Source organism: Chiloscyllium plagiosum, chromosome 23, assembly GCF_004010195.1.
Source record: "Chiloscyllium plagiosum isolate BGI_BamShark_2017 chromosome 23, ASM401019v2, whole genome shotgun sequence".
Classification (NCBI taxonomy): Eukaryota; Metazoa; Chordata; class Chondrichthyes; order Orectolobiformes; family Hemiscylliidae; genus Chiloscyllium; species Chiloscyllium plagiosum.
In genome coordinates, this window is record NC_057732.1 from 44,627,277 (window position 1) to 44,649,262 (window position 21,986).

General features: G+C 42.9%; 1 protein-coding gene across 2 annotated transcripts in view; it reads left to right on the forward strand.

The window, feature by feature from the left end:
- The window catches only part of il15ra (interleukin 15 receptor subunit alpha), a 93,673-nt gene that overhangs the window by 67,118 nt on the left and 4,569 nt on the right, over positions 1–21,986 (forward strand). For both annotated transcript variants that reach the window (XM_043714058.1, XM_043714057.1), the window contains 5 exons: positions 4,592–4,732; positions 4,851–5,000; positions 5,344–5,448; positions 14,710–14,757; positions 19,238–19,313. In XM_043714058.1, the coding sequence (XP_043569993.1) occupies positions 4,592–4,732; positions 4,851–5,000; positions 5,344–5,448; positions 14,710–14,757; positions 19,238–19,313 (520 nt within the window). The remainder of the gene's footprint in view (positions 1–4,591; positions 4,733–4,850; positions 5,001–5,343; positions 5,449–14,709; positions 14,758–19,237; positions 19,314–21,986) is intronic.

Sequence of the window (21,986 nt, forward strand, 5' to 3'; positions counted from 1 at the left end):
ATCACCAACGCATTCACGATTTCTCGAGCCACCTCCTTCAGTACCCTGGGATGTAGACCATCAGGCCCCGGGGACTTATCAACCTTCAGACCTAACAGTCTCTCCAACACCAATTCCTGGCAAATATAAAATTCCCTTCAGTTCAGGTCCTTCAGCCACTGTTACCTCAGGGAGATTGCTTGTGTCTTCCCCAGTGTATACAGATCTGAAGTACCAATTCAATTCTTCTTCCATTTCTTTGTTCCCTGTAATATATTCCCCTGTTTCTGTCTTCAAGGGCCCAATTTTAGCCTTAACCATTTTTTTGCCTTTCACATACCTAAAAAACTTTTACTATCCTCCTTTATATTATTGGCCAGTTTACCTTCGTACCTCATTTTCTCTCTGCATGTTTCCTTCTTAGTAATCCTCTGTTGTTCTTTAAAAGCTTCCCAGTCCTCCGTTTTCCCACTTATCTTTGCTATGTTATACTTTTTCTCTTTTAACTTTATATTTTTCTTAACTTCCCCCGTCAGCCACGGTCACCCATGCCTCCTCCTGGGATCTTTCTTCCTTTTTGGAATGAACTGATCCTGCAACTTCTACATTATACACAGAAATATCCACCATTGTTCCCCCACTGTCATCCCTGCTAAGGTATTGCACCATTGAACTTTGGCCAGCTCCTCCCTCATAGCTCCATAGTTCCCTTTGTTCAACTGAAAAATTGTCACTTCCGATTGTACCCTCTCCCTCTCAAATTGAAATTTGCCTCTTGAAGGATCAGAGGCAGTTGACCATAAATGGAGCTAGATACTGTCGTGGAGAAAATGTGGAGAATCACCAGAGAGACAGAGAGTTCTTCAAGAAGCCGGTCTTTTATTTGCAAACAAAAAACCGTTACACAGAGAAAGCAGATTCTCGAATGCCCCCGAACCTCAGGGTCCGTGGTTTTTAATTTTTTTTATCATGTTTCTGTTAGCTTATCAGCATGTCCAACTATGTTCATCAAAGTACCTCACTCTAGCTACACAATAATGTTAGCTCCCATTATCTCTTTATTTATTATCACCTCTGCTACAGTGATCTTCCATTCCAGACTAACCTGCCATGATAGATATTTAGCTATTCCATCTATTACAGTAGTCTCCTGTCTCAAGCTGACTCTACTAACTATTAATTAGATATTTTAATGTCATGTTCCAAATATTTATGGTCCCAATCCTGTCATAATAACACTTAACAGGAAAACTAGCTCTACTAGCTGTTGTCTCATCTCACCATAGTGACCTTTCAGCCTTAACCTTACTCTGTTAATTGGTGTAAGAACATTCCACTAGCCTTATCCCATCTTGTCTTCCACAGACCACAGATTGCCAGTGGTCTTCATGCTTTAATCTTTCCCATGCTTTCATGCTCTTTATTTTCCATAATACTAGGGCTGAAAGTTAGTAAGAATGGTAATGGTTGTTGAGCTTTTGGTGGGATGAAAATGTTTCAAGGCAACTGATTGAAGATTTTGAGATTATAGTTGGAAATTTTCTTAGATTTGTTGCCACTTCAAGGTTGCACTCCTTCGAATTGATTTTGGTCTGCAGGTATAAATTTGCCAGGCAGCTAGTGCCCACAGGGGGGGTGGCATGGTGGCTCAGTGGTTAGCAGTGTTGCTTCACAGCACCAGGGACCTGGGTTCGATTCCTGCCTCAGGTGACTGTCTGTGTGGAGTTTGCGCATTCTTCCCATGTCTGTGTGGGTTTCCTCCGGGTGCTCCGGTTTCCTCCCACAATCCAAAACTGTGCTGGTTAGGCAGTGCTAAAATTGCCCATAGTGTTCAGGGATGGTGTGGGTTAGGTGCATTAGTTAGGGGTGAATGTAGAGTAGTAGGGGAATGGGTCACTCTTCGGAGGGTCGGTGTGGACTTGTAAGGCCGAATGACCTGTTTTCACACTGTAAGGATTCTACGATAATGGGTAAGCGAGCTTTCCCATTAAAGGAAACTAATGGAAACATTAGTGTTTGGAGTAGTAACATCTCTGAGTAAATACCTGGTCTAGGGCAAAATGAGCCACGTGGATCCAGAGGAATATTTTAGTGGCAACAGGTTCAGTTACCAAATTAAAATTTAAGCAGTTAAAAGAGGGGACTTTAATGATAGCACGCCAGCCTCCGTTTTGCAAGCCCAACCCTCTCTTTTATTCAGTTGCCAGCCAAGTGTAGTTTTGAAGGAAATGGAGGAGGATTGTGTAGAATCTGCATATCTCTTCCAGTGTTGAGTGGCCTCACCATCAACTGCAGCAGGCGGTGAAGGAAGCATCTGGCATGTCTTCATAGCAAAAAAATTCATGTACAGGAGCAGGAATGTCTTGCTGCAATTGTTCAAAGCTGTGGTAAAGCAGGTTTGAAGGGCCAAATAGCCTACATCTGCTCCTGTTCTCTGTGTTTCTATGAAATAGATGGAATAAATGAAATCAGTTGTACAAGTTTTGAATGCAGTGGCACAGTGGTTAGCACTGCTGCCTCACAGCGCCTGAGACCCGTGTTCAATTCCTGCCTCAGGCAACAATCCTAACCTACTCAACCTCTCTTCATAGCTAGCACCTTCCCTATGAGACAACATCCTCGTAAACCTTCTTTGCACCCTCTCCAAAGCATCCACATCCTTTTGGTAATGTGGCGACCAGAACTCTACACAGTATTCTAAATGCAGCTGAACTAAAGTCTTGTACAATTTTAACATGACCTGCCAGCTCTTATACTCAATATCCCGTCCGATGAAAGCAAGTATACTATATGCCTTCTTGACCACTATATCCACCTGTGCAGCAACCTTCAGGGTACAATGGACCTGATTTCCCAGATCCCTCTGTTCATCAACTTTTCCCAAGGCTCTTCCATTTACAGTATAGTTTGCTCTAGAATTAGACTTCCCAAAATGCATCACCTCACATTTGCCTGAATTGAACTCCATCTGCCACTTCTCCGCCCAACTGTCAGTCTATCTATATTCTCCTGTATACTTTGTCAGTCCCCTATGCTTTCTGCCTCTCCACCAATCTTCATATCATCTGCAAACTTACTGATCAGGCCAGCAATGCTATCTTCCAGATCATTTATGTATATTACAAATAACAGTGGCCCCAGCACTGATCCCTGTGGAACACCACTGGTCACCTTTCTCCATTTCGAGAAACTCGCTTCAACTACTACTCTCTGTCTCCTGTTGCTCAACCAGTTCTTTGTCCACCTAGCAAGAACACCCTGCACACCATGTGACTTCACTTTCTCCATTAGTTTCCATTCTCTGCTGCAAAGAAATGAAGGAGCTAAGCCTTTGTACAAAATTAAATTAACAAGGAATACAAAGAAATGAAAAACAATTATAAACAGATAGAATGCGTATTAGACTAGGAATATGTAAAGTATTCCCTCTAAATTCTCATTGTCATATGCAGCCTGATTATTTCAATGTGCAATGCTTTACATTATTTGCACAGCCATACTCCCATGGTGTCTTATAGGGAACAACTTGTGATCAACTTGAACAGAAATTGCTGGGGAAACTCAGCAGGTCTGTCCACTCTCACACACACACACACACGTTAGCGTTTCAGAATTGTTCTGAAGAAGACTCGTCCTGGACCGAAACATTAATTCTACTTTTCTGACTCCACAGGTGCTGCCAGACCTGTTGAGTTTCTCCATAATTCCTTGTTTGTTTCAGATCTCCAGCATCTGCAGTATTTGGCTTTTATGGGGAAAACTTGTAAGGAGACCAGAATTCGAACTCTGTAAATTTAAGATAGTCATAGTAAATCCAATGGATAAGTGAACTCACTACTACATAGAGTAATTGAAACAAGTAGCATAGGTCAATTTTAGGTGAGGTGGAATGAGCAAATACCAAAGAAAGAAAAATAAAATGGTGTGATGATTGGGTTAGATGAAGAGGGTTGAGGAGGAGGCCCATGTGCTGAACAAGAGCTGACCAGGACTAGTTAGGCTGCATAGTCTGTTTCTGTGCTGTAGATGTGACATAGCAATAACTGTGTTTGGGGGTGTTTTAAGGTGAGTGGCTTATCGGTGGACTATTAACCCAGACAGCCAGGAAATATTCTGGGAACCTGTGTTCAAATCCCAGCATGGCAGATGGTGAAATTTGAATTCAATAATAATCTGAGGAAAAAAAGGTCAAATGAAACAATTGGTAATTGTCAGGAAAAGAACTATCTGGTTCACTGATGTACTTTAGGGAAGGAAATCTGCCATCCTCACCTGGTCTGGCTGAAATGTGAACTCCAGACCCACAGCGATGTAGTTGACCCTTAACTGCCTCTGGACAATTAGGGATGGGCATTAATGCTGACCTTGCCAATTAATAAATAAATAAAAAGCCATTAAAGAGCTTTTTGTAAGTTATTCCACCCTCCAGAATGTTCCCATCCTCAAGTGAGCACAAGCATGGAAATTGAATTAAAATATCTACCCAGGAAACCCTGATCCCTGTTTGAAAGGAGCCCATCCTGTGCATTCAATGCAGAGTTCAATTTTACAGAGAAAATGAAGATAACAGTGTGAGCTCACCCTAAATATGTTGTACTTTATTACATGGCAGAAACTCTAGCGAGCCACTTATCATCAGCATTGACAACATTAACTGCACCGATTGAGTCGACAACATTGACTGCTCCACCTGAGTCAGTTTCAGGCTGCAATCAAACATCCGCCAGCCCTCCACTCAGTACAGACACCAAAGGTTTGTTGTTGATCAAATGCAGTCTAGAAAATGAAAAGTTGTTGAAGATTTCATTGGAAGTTGTGTGCATATCAGTTGAGCCTAAACATTGCCCATTTATATATTAATCAAAACGTAGGACTGGGACCCTTAGCTACAACATGGACAGCAGTAAGGCCATCAAGTTCCTCAACAGCTGAAACAGAATTTCCAGTACCAGGTCTCTCTGACAGCACTCAGAAAGCAGCAGCTGAAACAGCAGTCACTTACAGTACTAATGGGACGACAGGTCAGTAGACATGGTGTATAAAACGTTCATGCTCCTTATGGTAGTCTAGGGTGGGCTTGGATTTGCAGTCATAATGATAGATTACTAATGATGATGGTAATCTATCTTTATGGTTGCAAATCCATTTATGCTGGACTGTTAAATCTCCTGCCTGTCACTACAACATAGCTCAGAGGATATTGGAGCACTATAGCATCCTGATGTGCAGTACAGTATTGGGAAACTGTATAAAATGTGAACAATCCCTGTTGGTCATGTAACGCCGTGAAAATACGTTTTTGAAGTTTAAAGTGAAAGCTAGCTAATTGTAAACGTTCTTCATCTTATATTAATGCCAACTTAGGAACGGAGCCAATAACCAGCAAGACAGCACTGGCAGAAAGAACAGTAAATCCCTCTACAGCATCAGAAACAGCCTCTGACGTTACTGGCTCTATTGGCACCACAGGTCAGGTAGAACCTTCACCTTTACCTACAAGCTTGCTATTTGAGCCTTTGGGGTGTATTTAGTACCAAATGTTCAGGATTATCATATATGCTACAACATATTATTGTTTGGTTCAGCCTTTTCACCATTTCCCTGGCCTGTGCTGGAGAAGTTTTCAATGCTACAATTAATCTTGTTGACCCCAGAAAAGAGAAGGGGAAAGATGATTAGCTAGGTCACCCAATGATTCCTGGTGGGAAGTGGATGTGTAGACACAGTGTGAGGACATGACCAGACTGGGCTCCAGTGCACCTACCATCTAATATCTTTTTGATACCCATTTTGTAGTTCTTCTGTTTTTTAATTCCCTCTCAACTTCAATGTTCTAATGCCCTGCTTCTACCCCGGTAAGCTTGAGGTCATTCTAAAACTTTGTTCCCCATGCCATCAGTCGGAACAAGATCCATTTGTCTCCAGTACTAGATTTGTTTGTCCATAGTGACTTCTAAATCTTGACTTTAAAATTCTCATTCTTATTTTCAAATCTCTTCATTCCCTTGGCCTTCCCTACTTCTGCAATCTCCTCCCATCTCAGGACTCTCAAGATATCTGCGGTCCTCGAAGTCTGACCTCCTGAGCAATCTCAATTTTCGTCACTCAACTGTTATTGACTGTGCTTACAGTTCCCTGGGCTGTAAACTGGGGATTTCCCACCTGACAGCTCACCACCTCTCTATTGCTCTTTATTCCTTTAAGATGCTCCTTAGTTCCTTCCTCCTTGTCCAAACAATTTATCATCTGAACTAATATCTCCTTAAGTGGTTAAATGTCATTTTTAAGGAATCATAGAATGGTTACAGTACTGAAGAGACCATTCTGCTTGTCATATCTGTGCTGCACCTATGAAGGTAGACAAGCAGGAGGCTGGAAGAACACAGCAAGCCAGGCAGCCTCAGGAGGTGGAGAAGTCAATGTTTCAGGTGTAATCCTTTATCAGGTCAAGTGGTGGGTGTAAGGGGAGCTGCAGATAAAGCGGGAAGGAGGTTTTTGGGTGTGGAGAGGGGCAGAATGGTGAGGTAGAGATAGGTGAACACAAGTAGAGGATACGGGTCGAGAGTGTGGTGCAGAAAAAGCACAGCAGGTCAGGCAACATCCGAAGAGCTGGAGAATCACCCTCCTGATGAAGGGCTTATGCCTGAAACATCGATTCTCTTGCCCCTATCTATCCCTAACTCACTAACCCCCCCACCCCATCCCCCCTTTATTTGCAGCTCCCCCTCACCCCCAACCCCAGTCCTGAAGAAGGGTTACACCCAAAATGTTGACTTCTCCACCTCCTGATGCTGCCTTGTTTAATGTGTTCTTCCAGCCCCCTTGGATTCCAGCATCTGCAGTTCTTTTTCGCCTCTAACCAGTTTTGCCCCTATGAAGGGGCAATTCACCCCCTGCCACTCCTGCCTTTTTCAACTATTTCTGCAAATCTACCCTTTTTTGGATAATAATCCAGTTCCCTGTTGAACACCTGAAGTGCATCTGCCTCCATCACAGTTTTTCAGGCAGCGTTTCCCAGATCCTAATCCCTCACTGTGAGAACATGTTTTCATTCATGTTGCGATTGTTTCTTTTGTGTGACCTCCACTTCATGATCCATCCACCAATGAGAACAGTTATTGCTGTCAAGTCCCCTCTCAGCCTTCGCTCCTGCAAGATGAATAGTCCCAGTTTCTCCAACCTCTCTCCATTACTGAGAGGCTCTCTTTCCTTGAACCATTCTAACGAATCTTTTTTTTTGCAAATTCTCATAGAATCATAGAATCCCTACAGTGTGGAAACAGGTTATTCAGTCCAATACGTTCACACTGACTCTCTGAAGAGCATTCCACCCAGACCTATCCGTCCATCCCTTTAGCCCTGCATTTCCCATGGCTAATCCACCTGCCCTGCACATCTTTGGATTGTAGGAGGAAACCGGAGCAAACCCACGCAGACACGGGGAGAATGTGGAAACTCCACACAGACAGTCGCTCAAGGCTGGAATTGAACCCAGGTCCCTGGCACTGTGAGGCAGCAGTGCTAACTGCTGAACCTTTATATTCTGTAATGCCTTCATATTTTTTCTAAAGTGTCTGCCCAAACAAATTGAGGCCAGTTTCACCAGTTATACCAGTTTCACATTGCCTGCTTTCTTTTGAACTCAAAGCCGATTGATAAAGCTCAGGATACCATGTGCTCTATTAGTTTATCTACAATCATCTGTGTGTACGGACACACACAGACACACACACCACACATACACCACACACACAGACACACACCACACACACACACACCCACACACACACACACACATACATATCCCTTTGGTCCTGTTAGTATTAGTATTTTAGTCTTTATTTTATGCTGTCTTTCTCAATTCTTCTTACCAAATTAATCACTTCACACTTCTTGCCATTAAATTTAATCAACCACTTATCCACCCATTGAACCAACCTCTCCATATCTGTTTGATGTTCTGCACTATCCTACTCCTGTTCAGAGTCCTTCCAACTTTCATATTATCCACAAATTTTGAAATTTTGCCCTTTTACACCAAGGTCTTGGTCATTCATATATATCAGGAACCGCCAGGCCCCAACCTTGCTCCAGTCCAGGAAAGCAACTGTTCACCTCTAAATTCAAATTCCCAGTATTTATTCCATTTCATATCCATGTTGCTACAATCAGCCTTAGTCCATGTTTGGTTGCAAGTTCGTTGTTTACTCTTCGCCAAGTGCCTTTGGAAGTTCAAGTACTGCACATTGATAATTTTACCTTCATCAATACTGTGTCACCTCATTAAAAATTCTGCACTGGCTAACCCACAATTGTCCATGTGATTATTAATGTTATCTCAAATGATCATCTCTAGAAGCTGTCCCACCGTTGAGGTTAAACTGACTGAGCAGTCATCACTGGGCCTTTTTTTTACACCCTTTTTTGAACAAGGGAGTGACATTTGCAATTCTCTAGCCTTTGGCTTCACCCTCTACTCTAAGGAAGATTGGAATACTATGGCCAGCCTCTCGATTATTTCCATTCTCACTTCCTTCATTATTATTGATGTACCTTATTTGTTCCAATGCCATATCAACTTTAATACTTAATTGTAATCAATCTTAAACTCTTTAAGAATCTGAGCTGCATCCTCTTTCACCATGACTCAGGCAACCTTTTAGTTTTGAAACATGCAAAGGGTTCACTTCATACCTTAACCATGCCCCCACCTCCATGAATACATCCCCAATTTTGTTTCCTAATAAGAAAATAAGAGTTAAAAGCAGGAGTAGGCAATTCAGCCCCTCGAGCCTACTCTGTTATTCAATATGCTCATGGCTGATCTCACCTCGGCCTCAACTCCATTTTCCTGCCCACTCCCCACAATGCTTCAGCCTGTTACTAATTAAAATTCTGTCCATTTCTCCCTTAAATTTATTCAGTGTTTGTCCCAACATCCATCATACTCTGGGGTGGTGAATTCCACAGATTCACGGCCCTTTTGAGAGAAGTAATTTCTCATTATCTCTGTTTTAAATCTGTCACCCCTTCTCCTAAAACTGTCGTCTCTTGTTCTAGTTTGCCCCACACGACCCATTCTACATCTGCTTTGTCAATCCCTTTATGCATCTTTTATACCACAATTAGATCTCCTGTCATTCTTCTAAAATCCCAGAGAGTATAGGCCTAAGTTATGCAATCTTTCTTCATAAGATAAACTCCTCATCTCTGGAATCTATCCAGTGGACCTCCTCTGAACTGCCTCCAATGTAACTCCATCCCTTGTTGGGTAAGAGGATGAAAATTATATGCAGTACTCCAGCTGTGGTCTCACTAACGCCTTGTACAGTTGCAGCAACACTTCCATACTTTTATACTCCATTCCTTTAGCAATAAATGCCAAAATTCCATTTGCTTTCCTTAATACCTCCTGCACATGCATACTAATTTTCTGCAATTCATGCACAGGATACGCAGATCCTACTATAATGGACCACCCTGAACTTTCTCTCCATTTAAACAATAAGATGCCTTTCTCATCCTCCAACCAAAATGATAAACTCACACTATCCACATTGAACTCCAGCTGGCAGATTTTGCACATTCACCAAAACTATCCATATCTATTTGTAAATTCCTCATTTCTCCATTGCAACTTAATGTACCACCTAATTTAGTGTCACCTGCAAATTTGTTTTTTTTTTAAATTTCCATATTCATCCACTTACCAACCTTCTGCCATCTTTGTGCCTGTAGAAACCTTTTGGATTTCCTTTCATCTTAGCTGCCAGTCTCTTCTCATCGACTTCCTTTGCTTCTTAATTGCTTGTTCAGTTCCTTTCTGGACTTTTTATATTTGTCTGATTCTCAATTATTCCTCTGAAGCCTGTCATAAGCGTACTTTATCTGCTTTCTCATCATTTCTATCTTTTCTGTCATCCAAGGAGCTCTGGGTTTCTTTCACCTACTATTTGCACACATGGCAACATATCTTGACTGTAGTTGAACTGTCTCTTTTTTTTTAAAAGAGAGTTTATTGTTCAGTTACAGCTTTATCTGCTAATCTTTAAATTTGTTTCATAATATTGAATGTAAAGTGCCTTGGGATGTTGCATAACCTTTGATGTGCTATGTAAATATGAGCTGTTGTCGTTACTTATGTGTGAAGAATGCCTGTTGGTGTGAGGGACAGACGTAAATAGAGCCCCTTCAAATTATAACCCAATTCAGCATCTTCGAGAAAATTGGAGAAAATCGGACACTAAACACTAAGATTCTGTATTTAGAAAAAGGAACTGCAAATAACCAAGTCCAGATTGCTGTGCTAATGTGTAGCTGCAGAAGTGACACAAGACTGAGATGTAGCCAACAAACAATTGAAGCTGAAATTGATTTACATTCCGGTCTGTACTCTGCGATTGATGTTCCAATTATATTGTGCATGATCTCACATCCAGGTTTGTAACATGACGACAGGGACTGTGCAGTGTCCTAAAAAAGTTTTATTACAAACCATTGATTTAATTGTAAGTGGAAACCTTGGAAGGCAGGCAGTCGAAATGTTGGGTAATACGACCATTAGCTTTTTACGTTGTGTTGTTGTTACATGTTATCGATTAACTCAGTGAGTGTCATTAAAAGGGATTCTCTCAGGAGGATGAACAATGTCAGGTTCATTGAGGGAAAATGCCACGTGATAAATCTCCAATAATAAGGCCAAACGAATGCAAAGATATCTGATACAAATCTTATATTATGCACTGCTAGACAGAAACTGAACTCAAACAATTTGATTCAGAAGACACGATATGGAGCATTTTGTAAAGGGAAAAGCAGACCAAAGTCCTTTGAATCCAACAGTATTTGATGAAATTCATATTCAAAGCTAGGTGAATTGTACTAATGGGCACACAGAAATGTGAAAACGTTAGTTAGCAAGCTAATCTGTCACACAGACTGTAATTTTACATAATTTTCCAGGATAACCAGCAGATTGTTTTAAACACTTGGACTGCCAGACTCCATTTTCACGGCTTCACAACAGGTCGTCTGTGCATCTCTTAAACCAACTGGAGCCTTAACCAAATATTTAACCTGGGGTCCTCCATGGTCTGTTGAACAATGCACAGCAATGTTCATGGTCTACATGTCTGCATGCAGGTGGAACTGCCTGATCAACTTGACCTGGTTGAATGGCAGAACAGGGTAGAGGGAATGAAGTGACCTCCTGTTACTGTCCTCCTCTGATCCCTGTGTCCTTAAAGGGAACACAACAGGACACAGAAAGAAGAAAACTGGAAAGAGTTAGGCAACTGATTTTCATTGGGCTAGGAGGGCAATGATTGGTCTTCATAACTCCACAAATATGCCAGTTTTCTGTCTATTGGTTCACAGGATGTAGGCATTATTGGTTAGGACAACATTTATTGCCCATCCCTAACTGCACAGAAAGCAGTTAAGGATTAACCACATTACCGAGAGTCTGGAGTCACATGTAGACAGGCAGGAGGCTGTAAGAACACAACAAGCTAGGCAGCTTCAGGAGGTGCAGAAGTTGACATTTCGGGTGTAACCTTCTTCAGAGCTGGGGGTGGGTGTGGGTTGGAGCTGCAGATAAATGGGGAAGTGGGGGCAGGGTGGTGAAGTGGGGGTACGTGAAGACAGGTAGAGGGTATAACCTGGTTGATCAATGGGAGGAATGAATCTGGTTGGTGGCAGGGAGCAGTGGAAGGGAGGGGGACGGTCTGGGAAGGGAGTTGGGGGATGGGGAGGGAGGTTATTTCAAATTGGTGAACTCAGTGTTGAGTCTTCCAGGCTGTAGGGTGCCCAGGTGGAAGATAAGGCTGTTCCTCCAATAGGAGCTGTGGTTTGTTTTGGCAATGGAGGAGGCCGGGGATGGTCATGTTGGAAAGGGAGTGATTGGGGGAATTGAAATAGGCGGAGACTGGAAGGCCTGGTTGGCCCCTGTGGACTTGGCTGTGATGCTCAGAGAGCCGTTCCCTAAGTTTATGTTCGGTCTCCCTGGTGTAGAGAAGACCACATCACCTAGTTGGAAGAGTAGGCCAGACCAGGTAAGGATGGCAGATTTCCTTCCTTAAAGGACATGAGTAATCCACATGAGTTTTCAAGTGTGTAGTGGCATGACATTCCTGAACTGGGAGGTACTCCAAGCTCTGGCGCTACTTCAAATTTGCAACAGATCTGAGTAGGTAACCTCCACGGGTTATTTACCTGACTGGAAATTCAGGCAAATTTCACTAAACGCAAGAAAGTCATGAAGTAACTAGTGTAACATTCAAAACCAGAGTTCTGCTTATAACTTGACTGCGTGGATGATAATTCTACTGAGTTAACCTTAATCCTAACCCTGACCCTTACAGGACACGAATTGAACATCCTTGGGCCTGCAAAAGCTGGTCATCTCTGTCCCTGTTTAGGTTCAATGTTGATCAATTCTTGCTTCCTGGGAGGTGGAGGTATTGGATGTGTGAGCAGTAGGCTGAAGACAGACCTGGTGGGCCTTCTAAAGGAGAAAAAGGGCAGAATGTTTCTGGAGATACAGAGCCTGGGGCCTTAGTAACTGAAGATAGGCCCAGAAATGGTGGAGTGAGGAGGCCAGATTTGCAGGAGAGCTTTCAGAGAAATGTGCTCATTCTGAAATACGCACCAGACTGATTTTCAGCTGGAAGTCAGTGGATGAGAACAGTTAATGTTTGCTGTGTATATTCCGAAAAGACCACTCCATCTGTGACTCCCTCGTCAGGTCCACACCCCCCCACCAACCCAACCTCCACTCCCGGCACCTTCCCCTGCAACCGCAAGAAATGCAAAACTTGCGGCCACACCTCCCCCCTTACTTCCCTCCAAGGCCCCAAGGGATACTTCCATATCCGCCACAAATTCACCTGCACCTCCACACACATCATTTATTGCATCCACTGCACCCAATGTGGCCTCCTCTATATTGGGGAGACAGGCCGCCTACTTGCGGAACGTTTCAGAGAACACCTCTGGGACACCCGGACCAACCAACCCAACCACCACTCCGGCCTATCACCCTCACCTTGACCTCCTTCCACCTATCGCATTTCCAACACCCCTCCCCCAAGTCCCTCCTCCCTACCTTTTATCTTAGCCTGCTGGACACACTTTCCTCATTCCTGAAGAAGGGCTTCTGCCCGAAACGTCGATTCTCCTGTTCCTTGGATGCTGCCTGACCTGCTGCGCTTTTCCAGCAACACATTTTCAGCTCTGATCTCCAGCAACTGCAGTCCTCACTTTCTCCTGTGTATATCCACTCGAGTTAAGAGAAGGCAAGGAATTTTCATCGAAACACACAGGATCCTGAGGGGAGTTGACAGAATGGATGCTGCAAGGACATTTCCTTTTGTGGGAGAAACCAGAATGAGAGGGACACAACTTAAAAATACAAGGTCACCTGGGGAGGCAATAGCCTACTGGTGTTATCACTAGACTGTTAAGCTAGAGACCGAGGTTCAAATCCTGCCGTGCAGATGGTAAAATTTAATAAAATCTGGAAATAAGTGTCTAACAATGACCGTGAAACCATTGTCAATTGTCAGGAAAAGCCCCTGTGGCTCACTAATGGAAGGTAACTCCTGTACTCACCTAGTCTGCACTGCATGTGACTCCAGACCCACAGCAATGTGGTTGCCTTTTAACTGCCCCTGGGGCGGGCAATAAATGCTGGCCTAGACGGCGATGCCCTCATCCATGAATGAATTTTTAAAAATTCAGAATGGAGCTAATGAGACTTTTGTTTTTCTTGCTAGTCTGGAAAATTCTCTTCCTCAGGGAGGTCTGGTCATTAATTACTTGATTGACAAGGGATTCCAAGGTTTTGGTGGAGTAGACAGGAAAATCAAGTTGAGGCTGCAAATTTCTCAAACAGTAGTGCAGGTCTGAGGGGCCGAATGGTCTACTGCAGCTGCTAATCCCTATGGTTGTATAGATGTGATTATTTGTATGGGTGTGGGATGCTGAGATAACCAGGTGACAGTACACCAAGAATCAACCAGTGCATGAGAGCAACTAATATGAGCCATTTCCTTCTTTGATCATGGATTAAGTACTGCAATTTTTTTTTACAATTTCCCAGTTTATTTTTCTTCTCAGATGGAAACGGTGATGGGTATCTCAGGAAATTAATCCTTGATTCTGTTACAAACCCTCCACGCTTTGTCCCTTCAGGCATTTGTTTCTCCATCCTTTGCTGTCGAAGGTGCAGAGTGATATTGGTGTGGAATGCCAAGGGGCACTGACGCTTTGCTGAGTGGTCATCTTTAGTTTGTAATCTTAAACCAGTGAGATCGGCCAGACCGTTCCTGTATGGCCCTCACTACAACCAAGTCTCAACTGACAGTCCACAGCAGCCAACTCTACCAGGCTCACTGAATAGCAAGTCAGAGAGAGGAAACTGTAGCTGTCTTGTTTGTCTTCTTACCCAGCCCAAGGGGTATTGAGAACATTTTCTGAGTTTCCTGACAGTCAGCAACCTGAAAGTAGAATTATTGAGGAAAGTTACCTCCAAGAGCTTTGACCTTCATATCTCAGTGCAAAATGAGGCCCAAGTCTGTATTTGATGAACTGAATCATTGTGTCAGGTTATCTGAATATCCCCCTTGGATCATCAGCTTGCTCTATTTATCTTCTATGTCATGCAAATATATCAGGTAGACCATCAGTATTGTAATAAATGCGGCTCTGTTTTATTATTCTTCTTCACAGACATCAATCAACTGGTAACCTCTGACAGAAACATCGGACTAATTGTCGGTAAGGGGCAAGTAAAAACAGTGTATTTTTCGAGGATCACGAGTCGAAGTTGAAATAATCGGGGGAATTACCACCACCTCAATGAACTAGCCAGAATTTATTTGGAGTTAACAATGTCACTCAAGGTAGCTGCATATAAAGTAAAATGCCACAAGTCATTTCGGCAGGGCAAATTGTAGAAGGAGACCATTCTGCCCATCATTCCTGTGCTAGTCCTCTCTCCCCTCTCTTTCACCATGGCCTGACCAACAGTTTTTTTTTGGAAGTAGACTGTTTGTACAACTCCCTGAATGAAGGCTGCTATTCTATTCCCCTTTCCTAAAATGCATTCGACATTAGAACAACACATTGCCTGAAGTAAAGCTTCTCTTCATCTGGACTCTGATTCTTAAATCAGTATCCTCTGGTTACTGACACCCCTGCCAAAGAAACCAACCAGGTGCTGGCTGGTTCAAACTCATTCCCTGTTGGAGTTGCTGGTGTTCTTGTTTGTAGCTCAAGTCTTCATTGGTCAGAGCATTGAGTTGGGATGTCATGTTGCAGCTGGAAGAACATTCATGAGGTCACTTGGGAGTACTGTATAAGGTCTGGTCACCCTGCGATAGGAAGGATTTTATTAATTTGGAGAGGGTGCAGAAAGGATTGACAGGGATGATACTGGGACGGGAGCGTTTGAGTTATAAGAAAAGGCTGGGGGGCTTTTCTTTTCACTGGAGGAGGTTGAGGGTGGTTGGGGGTGACCTTACAGATGTTTATAAAACCGCGAGAAGCATAGATAAGGGGAATAGCAAAGGTCTTTTCCCAAGGGTAAGGGACTTAGAGGGCATAGGTTTAAGGTAAGAGGGGAAAGATCTAAAAGAGAACTGAGGGGCAACCTTTTCACACAAAAGGTGATTCATATGTGGAACGAACTGCGAGAAGAAGTGGTAGAGGTGAGTACAATTACAACATTTAAAAGACATTTGGATGGGTGCACGAATAGGAAAGGTTTAGACAGATTTGGGCCAAATGCAGGCAGACGAGACTAGTTCAGTTTGGGAAACCTAGTTGGCAAGAATGAATTGTACCAAAGGGTCTGATTCCATGCTGTGTGACTCTAGGTCTTCCTGTGATATAGTAGGTAACATGCCCCATGATTGAGTCAAATATGTGGACGATGGATGGCTTTGGCAGGATGGACAGAATGGCTTTTTAATTACCAGCATTTCCGAAGCTTTTCTTATTTGTCCATGATCATAATAACTGCAGTTTCTGATCCTTGTCTACCTAATAGCATATGGTAGCTTTTACTACCCTATCTTACAATACTGTTTGAAAAGGGCAATAGACAAAAGATGGGGAATTATAGATCGGTTAGCTTAACTTCTGTAGTGGGAAAGATGCTTGAGTCTATTATCAAAGATGAAATAGCAAGGCATCTAGATAGAAATTGTCCCATTGGGCAGATGCAGCATGGGTTCATGAAGGGCTGGTAGTGCTAAACTAATCTTTTAGAATTCTACAAAGACAGTATGAGCAAGGTTGATGTAGTGTAGCTAGATTTCCAAAAGGCCTTTGACAAGGTGCTGCACAAAAGGCTTCTGCATAAGGTAAAGATGCATGGTGTTAGCATGGATGTAAAGTATTAGCATGGATAGAGGATTGGTTGACTAACAGGAGGCAAAGAGTGGGGATAAATGAGTGCTATTCTGGTTGGCAATCAGTAACTAGTAGTATGCCTCAGAGATCAATGTTGAGACCACAATTATTTACAATTTATACAGATGATTTGGAGTTGGGGACCATGTGTAGTGTGTCAAAGTTTGCAGATGACACTAAGATAAGTGGCAGAGTAAAATGTGCAGAGGACTGTGAAAGTTTGCAGAGGAACATTGATACATTCAGTGAGCCGGCAAAGGTCTGGCAGATGGAATACAATGTTAATAAATGTGGAGTCATCCGTTTTGATAGGAGTAACAGTAAAAAAGATTATTACTTGAATGGCAAAAAGTTGCAGCATGCTGCTATGCAGAGGGACCTGGGTGTCCTTGTGCATGAATCACTGAAGGTTTGTCTGCAAGTACAATTTTGTCCTTCATTGCTAAAGGGACTGAGTTTAAAAGCAGGGAGGTTATGTTGCAGCTGTATAGGGTGCTGGTAAGGCTGCACTGGAGTATTATGTGCAGCTTTGGTCTCCTTACTTGAGAAAGGATGTACTGACGCTGGAGGGGCTGCAGAGGAGGTTCACTAGGTTAATTCCAGAGTTGAGGGGGTTGGCTTATGAGGAAAGACTGAGTAGACTAGGAATACATTCACTGGAATTTAGAAGAGTGAGGGGGGATCTTATAGAAACATATAAAATTATGAAGGGAAAACATAAGCTAGACATACAGAGGATGTTTCCACTGGTAGGTGAAACTAGAACAAGAGGGCATAGCCTCAAAATTAGGGAGAGCAAATTTAGGACTGAATTGCAAAGGAACTTCTTCACCCAGGGGGTTGTGAATCTATGGAGTTCCCTGCCCATTGAAATAGTTGATGCTACTTCAGTAAATGTTTTTAGAGCTAAGATAGATTTTTTTGAACAGGAAAGGAATTAAGGGATACAGTGAGAGTCTGGGTAAGTGGAGCTGAGGCCATGAAAAGATCAGCCATGATCTTATTGAATGGTGGAGCAGACTCGAGGGGCCAGACGGCCTACTCCTGCTCCTAGTTCTTATGTTCTTAAAATTGCACACAGGCCTTTAACTGTGGTCTAATCATTACTTCACATAAATTTATTACCTGGTTTTGTAGTATGTCTATTTAGACCACATTGTCAAATCTGATCTACATCCTCAAAGGGGTGGGACCTCAGTAAGCACAGATTTTAGTCTTTAAAACATTGTATCCATGCTCATCACAGTGCAGGTAAGATTCATGGGAATGGTTCTAAGGATGAGGAATATCAATATGAAGGTAGATGGAAAACGTTAGGACAGTTTCATAAAGTCATAGAGTCCTACAGCACAGAGACAGGCCCTTTGGTCCAAACTGGTCCATGCTGACCAAAATGTCCATCCATGCTAACCCCATTTCCCTGCTCTTGTCCCATATCCTTCTAAACCTTTCCTTGAAGAGAAGGTTGTGAGAAGATATGATAGAAGTATTTAAAATCACAAGGGGGCTGGACAGAGTGAATTTGGAGAAACTGTTCCCACTCATGAAAGACTTGAGGTCAAGAAGACACATGTTTAAAATCAGTGTCAAAAGTGACACAAGGAAAAGCTTGCATCTCACAGCAAGTAGTTAGATTCTAGAGTGCATTGCTGGAGTGTGTGGTAGAGGTAGGTTCAATTGAAGCTTTCAAAGGGGAATTAGACTTACCTGAAAAGGTGGCAGAATAACACTAACCATATGGCTCCTTTTGAAGTACTGGTGCAGACAAAAGATGGGCTGAATAGCTTCCTTCTGTTGTGTAACAACTCTGTGGGCAGGCAGCACGGTGGCTCAGTGTTAGCACTGCTGCCTCACAGCTCCAGGGACCCAGGTTCAATTCCTGCCTCAAGCAACTGTCTGTGTGGAGTTTGCACATTCTCCCTGTGTGTGCGTGGATTTCCTCCGGGTGCTCCGGTTTCCTCACACAGTCCAAAGATGTGCAGGCCAGGTGAATTGGCCATGATAAATTGTCCGTAGTGTTAGGTGCAGGGGTAAAATGTAGAGGAATGGGTCTGGGTGGGTTGCTCTTCGGAGGGTCGGTGTGGACTTGTTGGGCCGAAGAGTCTGTTTCCACACTGTAGGGAATCTAATCTTATCTGTGATTCTATATTCTCCAATGCTCAATAATCTCCTACCAGTGTGATGCTATACTTAAAAAGAAAAAGTCCATTTTTCCATATGTTCTATGCCTGTGTTCTCCAAGCAGAGTGTGCTGTGCCTGCAATTCCCTGGACTCCAACCATTTGAAGACAATGGTATTCGGAGTTGCAAACTTAAATGACCCAGATATACAGCTGGCCTTAGAACAGGACCATCTTTTGGCAGGATCTGAGCAGCAGAGGCAAAGAGGCCACTTCTACTGCCTCAGGCAGGCCCTGATAGATAGATCTTCCAAAGCAATCCCTTGCTCCAAATAAAAACACATAGTGGTTTACTCCAGTCTGACCTTCCAAATGGAGGGCAGTTAGTTGCACTGAAATCTTTCCAATATTGCACTGCTGCCAGAGAATAAGGTGGTCGGAGCAGGAACACGAAGCCTCATTAGCTTTGCACCTATCCCCATCAGAAAAAATCCAGAAATTCTCAGGGAATCTAATGGGACATAAACCTCTGTCATTTTGCATCTCCCATGCTTCATCCTCCCTTTTGCATTCAGGACATCTTATTTTTCAGCCTCAACCCAATTCACAGCAAAATTAATCTTCGCCCATGACATACTTCCTACAGAATGTGATTTCTTCATGTAATTTTATGTTCATTCCTGTTTATCTAACAACATTGTCTTTCATTCTCTCAACCAAAGGTACCAGTACAAGCAGCTTTACCATTGCACTGTGTGCATTATTCTTTCTTTGGATATTTGTTTACAGAAAGAAAATGTAAGTATAAAAAATTGCTTTGTTGAATTGCCTTTTTTATAGGAGTGCAGCTGCCTCAGAATAAATGTTGTTATAATCCCAGCTGATGGTAGAATTGGACAAGACAAATCCCAGAGTAACACTTAGTTTGTAGATAAAAGGCTGTTGTTTTCTTGTAATTTGATTGTCACGGTGGACAGTCGATGAATGCATTTTCACATGGCAGTCAATATACTTCAAAACAAACATCAAGATTTATTGCACCCTGGAGACTTCTCTTTGCCTCACCTGGACACTGACCTTTTCCCAGCTCTGATCGCCTGGAGACTGCCACAAATACATTGTCTTTCCATTGGTCTGAATCTTTTCTTCTCAGTTGAAATGATGATTGTCACCTTCACAGAAATGAAAGCCAAAACCCCATTTGCCTCTACTTTAGAATCCAATTCTCAAATAATGATAATATATTACAATAGCGCAGTACAAAGCTCAAACATTGAACCCTCCACTATTAGATGTTGGAACAGCACAGATTTAATCCAAGTATGAGCCAAGGAATGGCACAGTGAACTGTTTTAACATCTTTGGTATTAATCAGCTTCAAACTGAGTAACTGGAAGCAGAAATAAAAAACTCAGCACATGTGGAGAGGGAAATAGTTAACATTTTTGCCATTATTCATCTCATTATCATGGTTTTTGGGATGATGTAACAATATCTCAACTACTCAAGTCTCATTTGAAAGTGGCACCAAGATAAAACTGTGCAAACCTATTCTGTTATTCATCAGAATCATGGCTAGTCTGTACCTCAATTTCATTGATAAACATATGAATTAGAAGCAGGAATGGGATACTCTGCCCTTCAAGCCACTGTTGCTGATCAGTGGCTCAGTGGTTAGCACTGCTGCCTCGCAACTCCAGTGACCTGGGTTCGATTCCACCCTTGGGTGACTGTCTGTGTGGAGATTGCACATTCTTCCTGTATCTGTGTGGGTTTCCTCTGGGTGCTCCAGTTTCCTTCCACAGTTCAAAGGTGCTAAATTGCCCAAAGATGCAGATGTTTGCATTGGTAGGAGAAACTAGGACCCGAGGGCACAGCCTTAGAGTAAAGGCACAGCCTTTTAGAATGGAGTTAAGGAGAAACTTCTTCAGCCAGAGAGTGGTGAATCTGTGGAATTCACTGCTCCTGTGGAGGCCAGGTCATTGAGTATATTTAAGATGGAGATAGATAGGTTCTTGATTGTCAAGGGGATCAAGGGTTACAGGGAGAAAGTGGGAGAATGAAGTTAAGAAACTTATCAGCCATGATTGAATGGCAGAGCAGACTCAATGGGCTGAATGGCCTAATTTCTGCTCCTATGTCTTATGGTCTTATGGATGTGCAAGCTAGATGGGTTAGCCATGGGAAATGCAAAGTTACAGGGATAGGATGGGTCTGAGTGGGATGTTCTTCAGAGGGTACCATTTTTCTTTTGGTGTGGCTCAGTGTCTAGCACTGCTGCTTTATAGCACCAGGGACCTGGGTTCATTTCCAGCCTCAGGTGATTGTGTGGACTTTGCACATTCTCCCCATGTCTGCGGGGGTTTCCTCCCACAATCCAGTGATGTACAGGTTAGGTGAATTGGCCATACTAAATTGCCCATAGTGTTCACGGATGTGTAGGTTAGGTGTAGTCATGGGTAAATATAGAGTAATGGGGAATGGTTTTGGGTGGGATACTCTTCAGAGGGTCAGTGTGGACTTGTTGGGCCAAAGGGTCTGTTTCCACACTGTAGGGATCCTAAGATTCTAAGGGTCAGTGTGAGTTGATGGGCTGATTGGCCTGCTTCCACACTGTGGTGTTGCCATGATGTTCCCACTGTCTCCAATAACATATATGCACACTTTGGCTCCACAGTGCCTTGACAGTGTTATAAAGCACAAATCTATCTGGAGATAAAACACAGTTAACATTTTGAGTCCATTGGAAGGACCATTGGACTCAGAACATTAGCTCTGCTTTCTCTCCACAAATGCTGCCAGACCTGCTTAGTTTCTCCAGCATTTCTTTTGTTTTGGCTTCAGATCTCCAATATCCATTGTTATTTGCTTTATTACAAATCCAGCTATTTCAGTCTTGCCAAAGATTGGGATGGAGTAGACTGTTTAGTTCCTTGAACTTCCTAGTCCATTCATTTAAATCTTCGCTGATCCATGTCCCAGTGCTTTTTACTGAATAGCCTGGTCCATGCTGTAAGTTCTGTGCAATTCTACGAAAAGCTCCATTAACCTGTTGATACCTGTACCTAACAAAGATTTAACTATCACAGTCTAAGAAAGGGTGTTATTAATCTGGAAAGAATGCAAAAAAGATTAACAAGGATGTTGCAGTACGAGAGGGTTTGAGTTATAAGGAGAGGTTGATAGGCTGGGACTCCTATCTGGGAGGATAGGAGGCGAACCAGGCCAGGACTTATACATTTAATGCTAAGGTCCTGGGGAGTGTAACAGAAGTCGGGAACAAAGGAAGTCAGGAAAGACCTAAAAGGAGAGCTCAGAAGAGCCAGGAGGGGACATGAGAAGTTGTTGGCGGATAGGATCAGGGTTAACCCTAAGGCTTTCCACAGGTATGTCAGGAATAAAAGAATGACGAGAGTTAAATTAGGGCCAATCAAGGATAATAGTGGGAAGTTGTGTGTGGAGTCAGAGGAG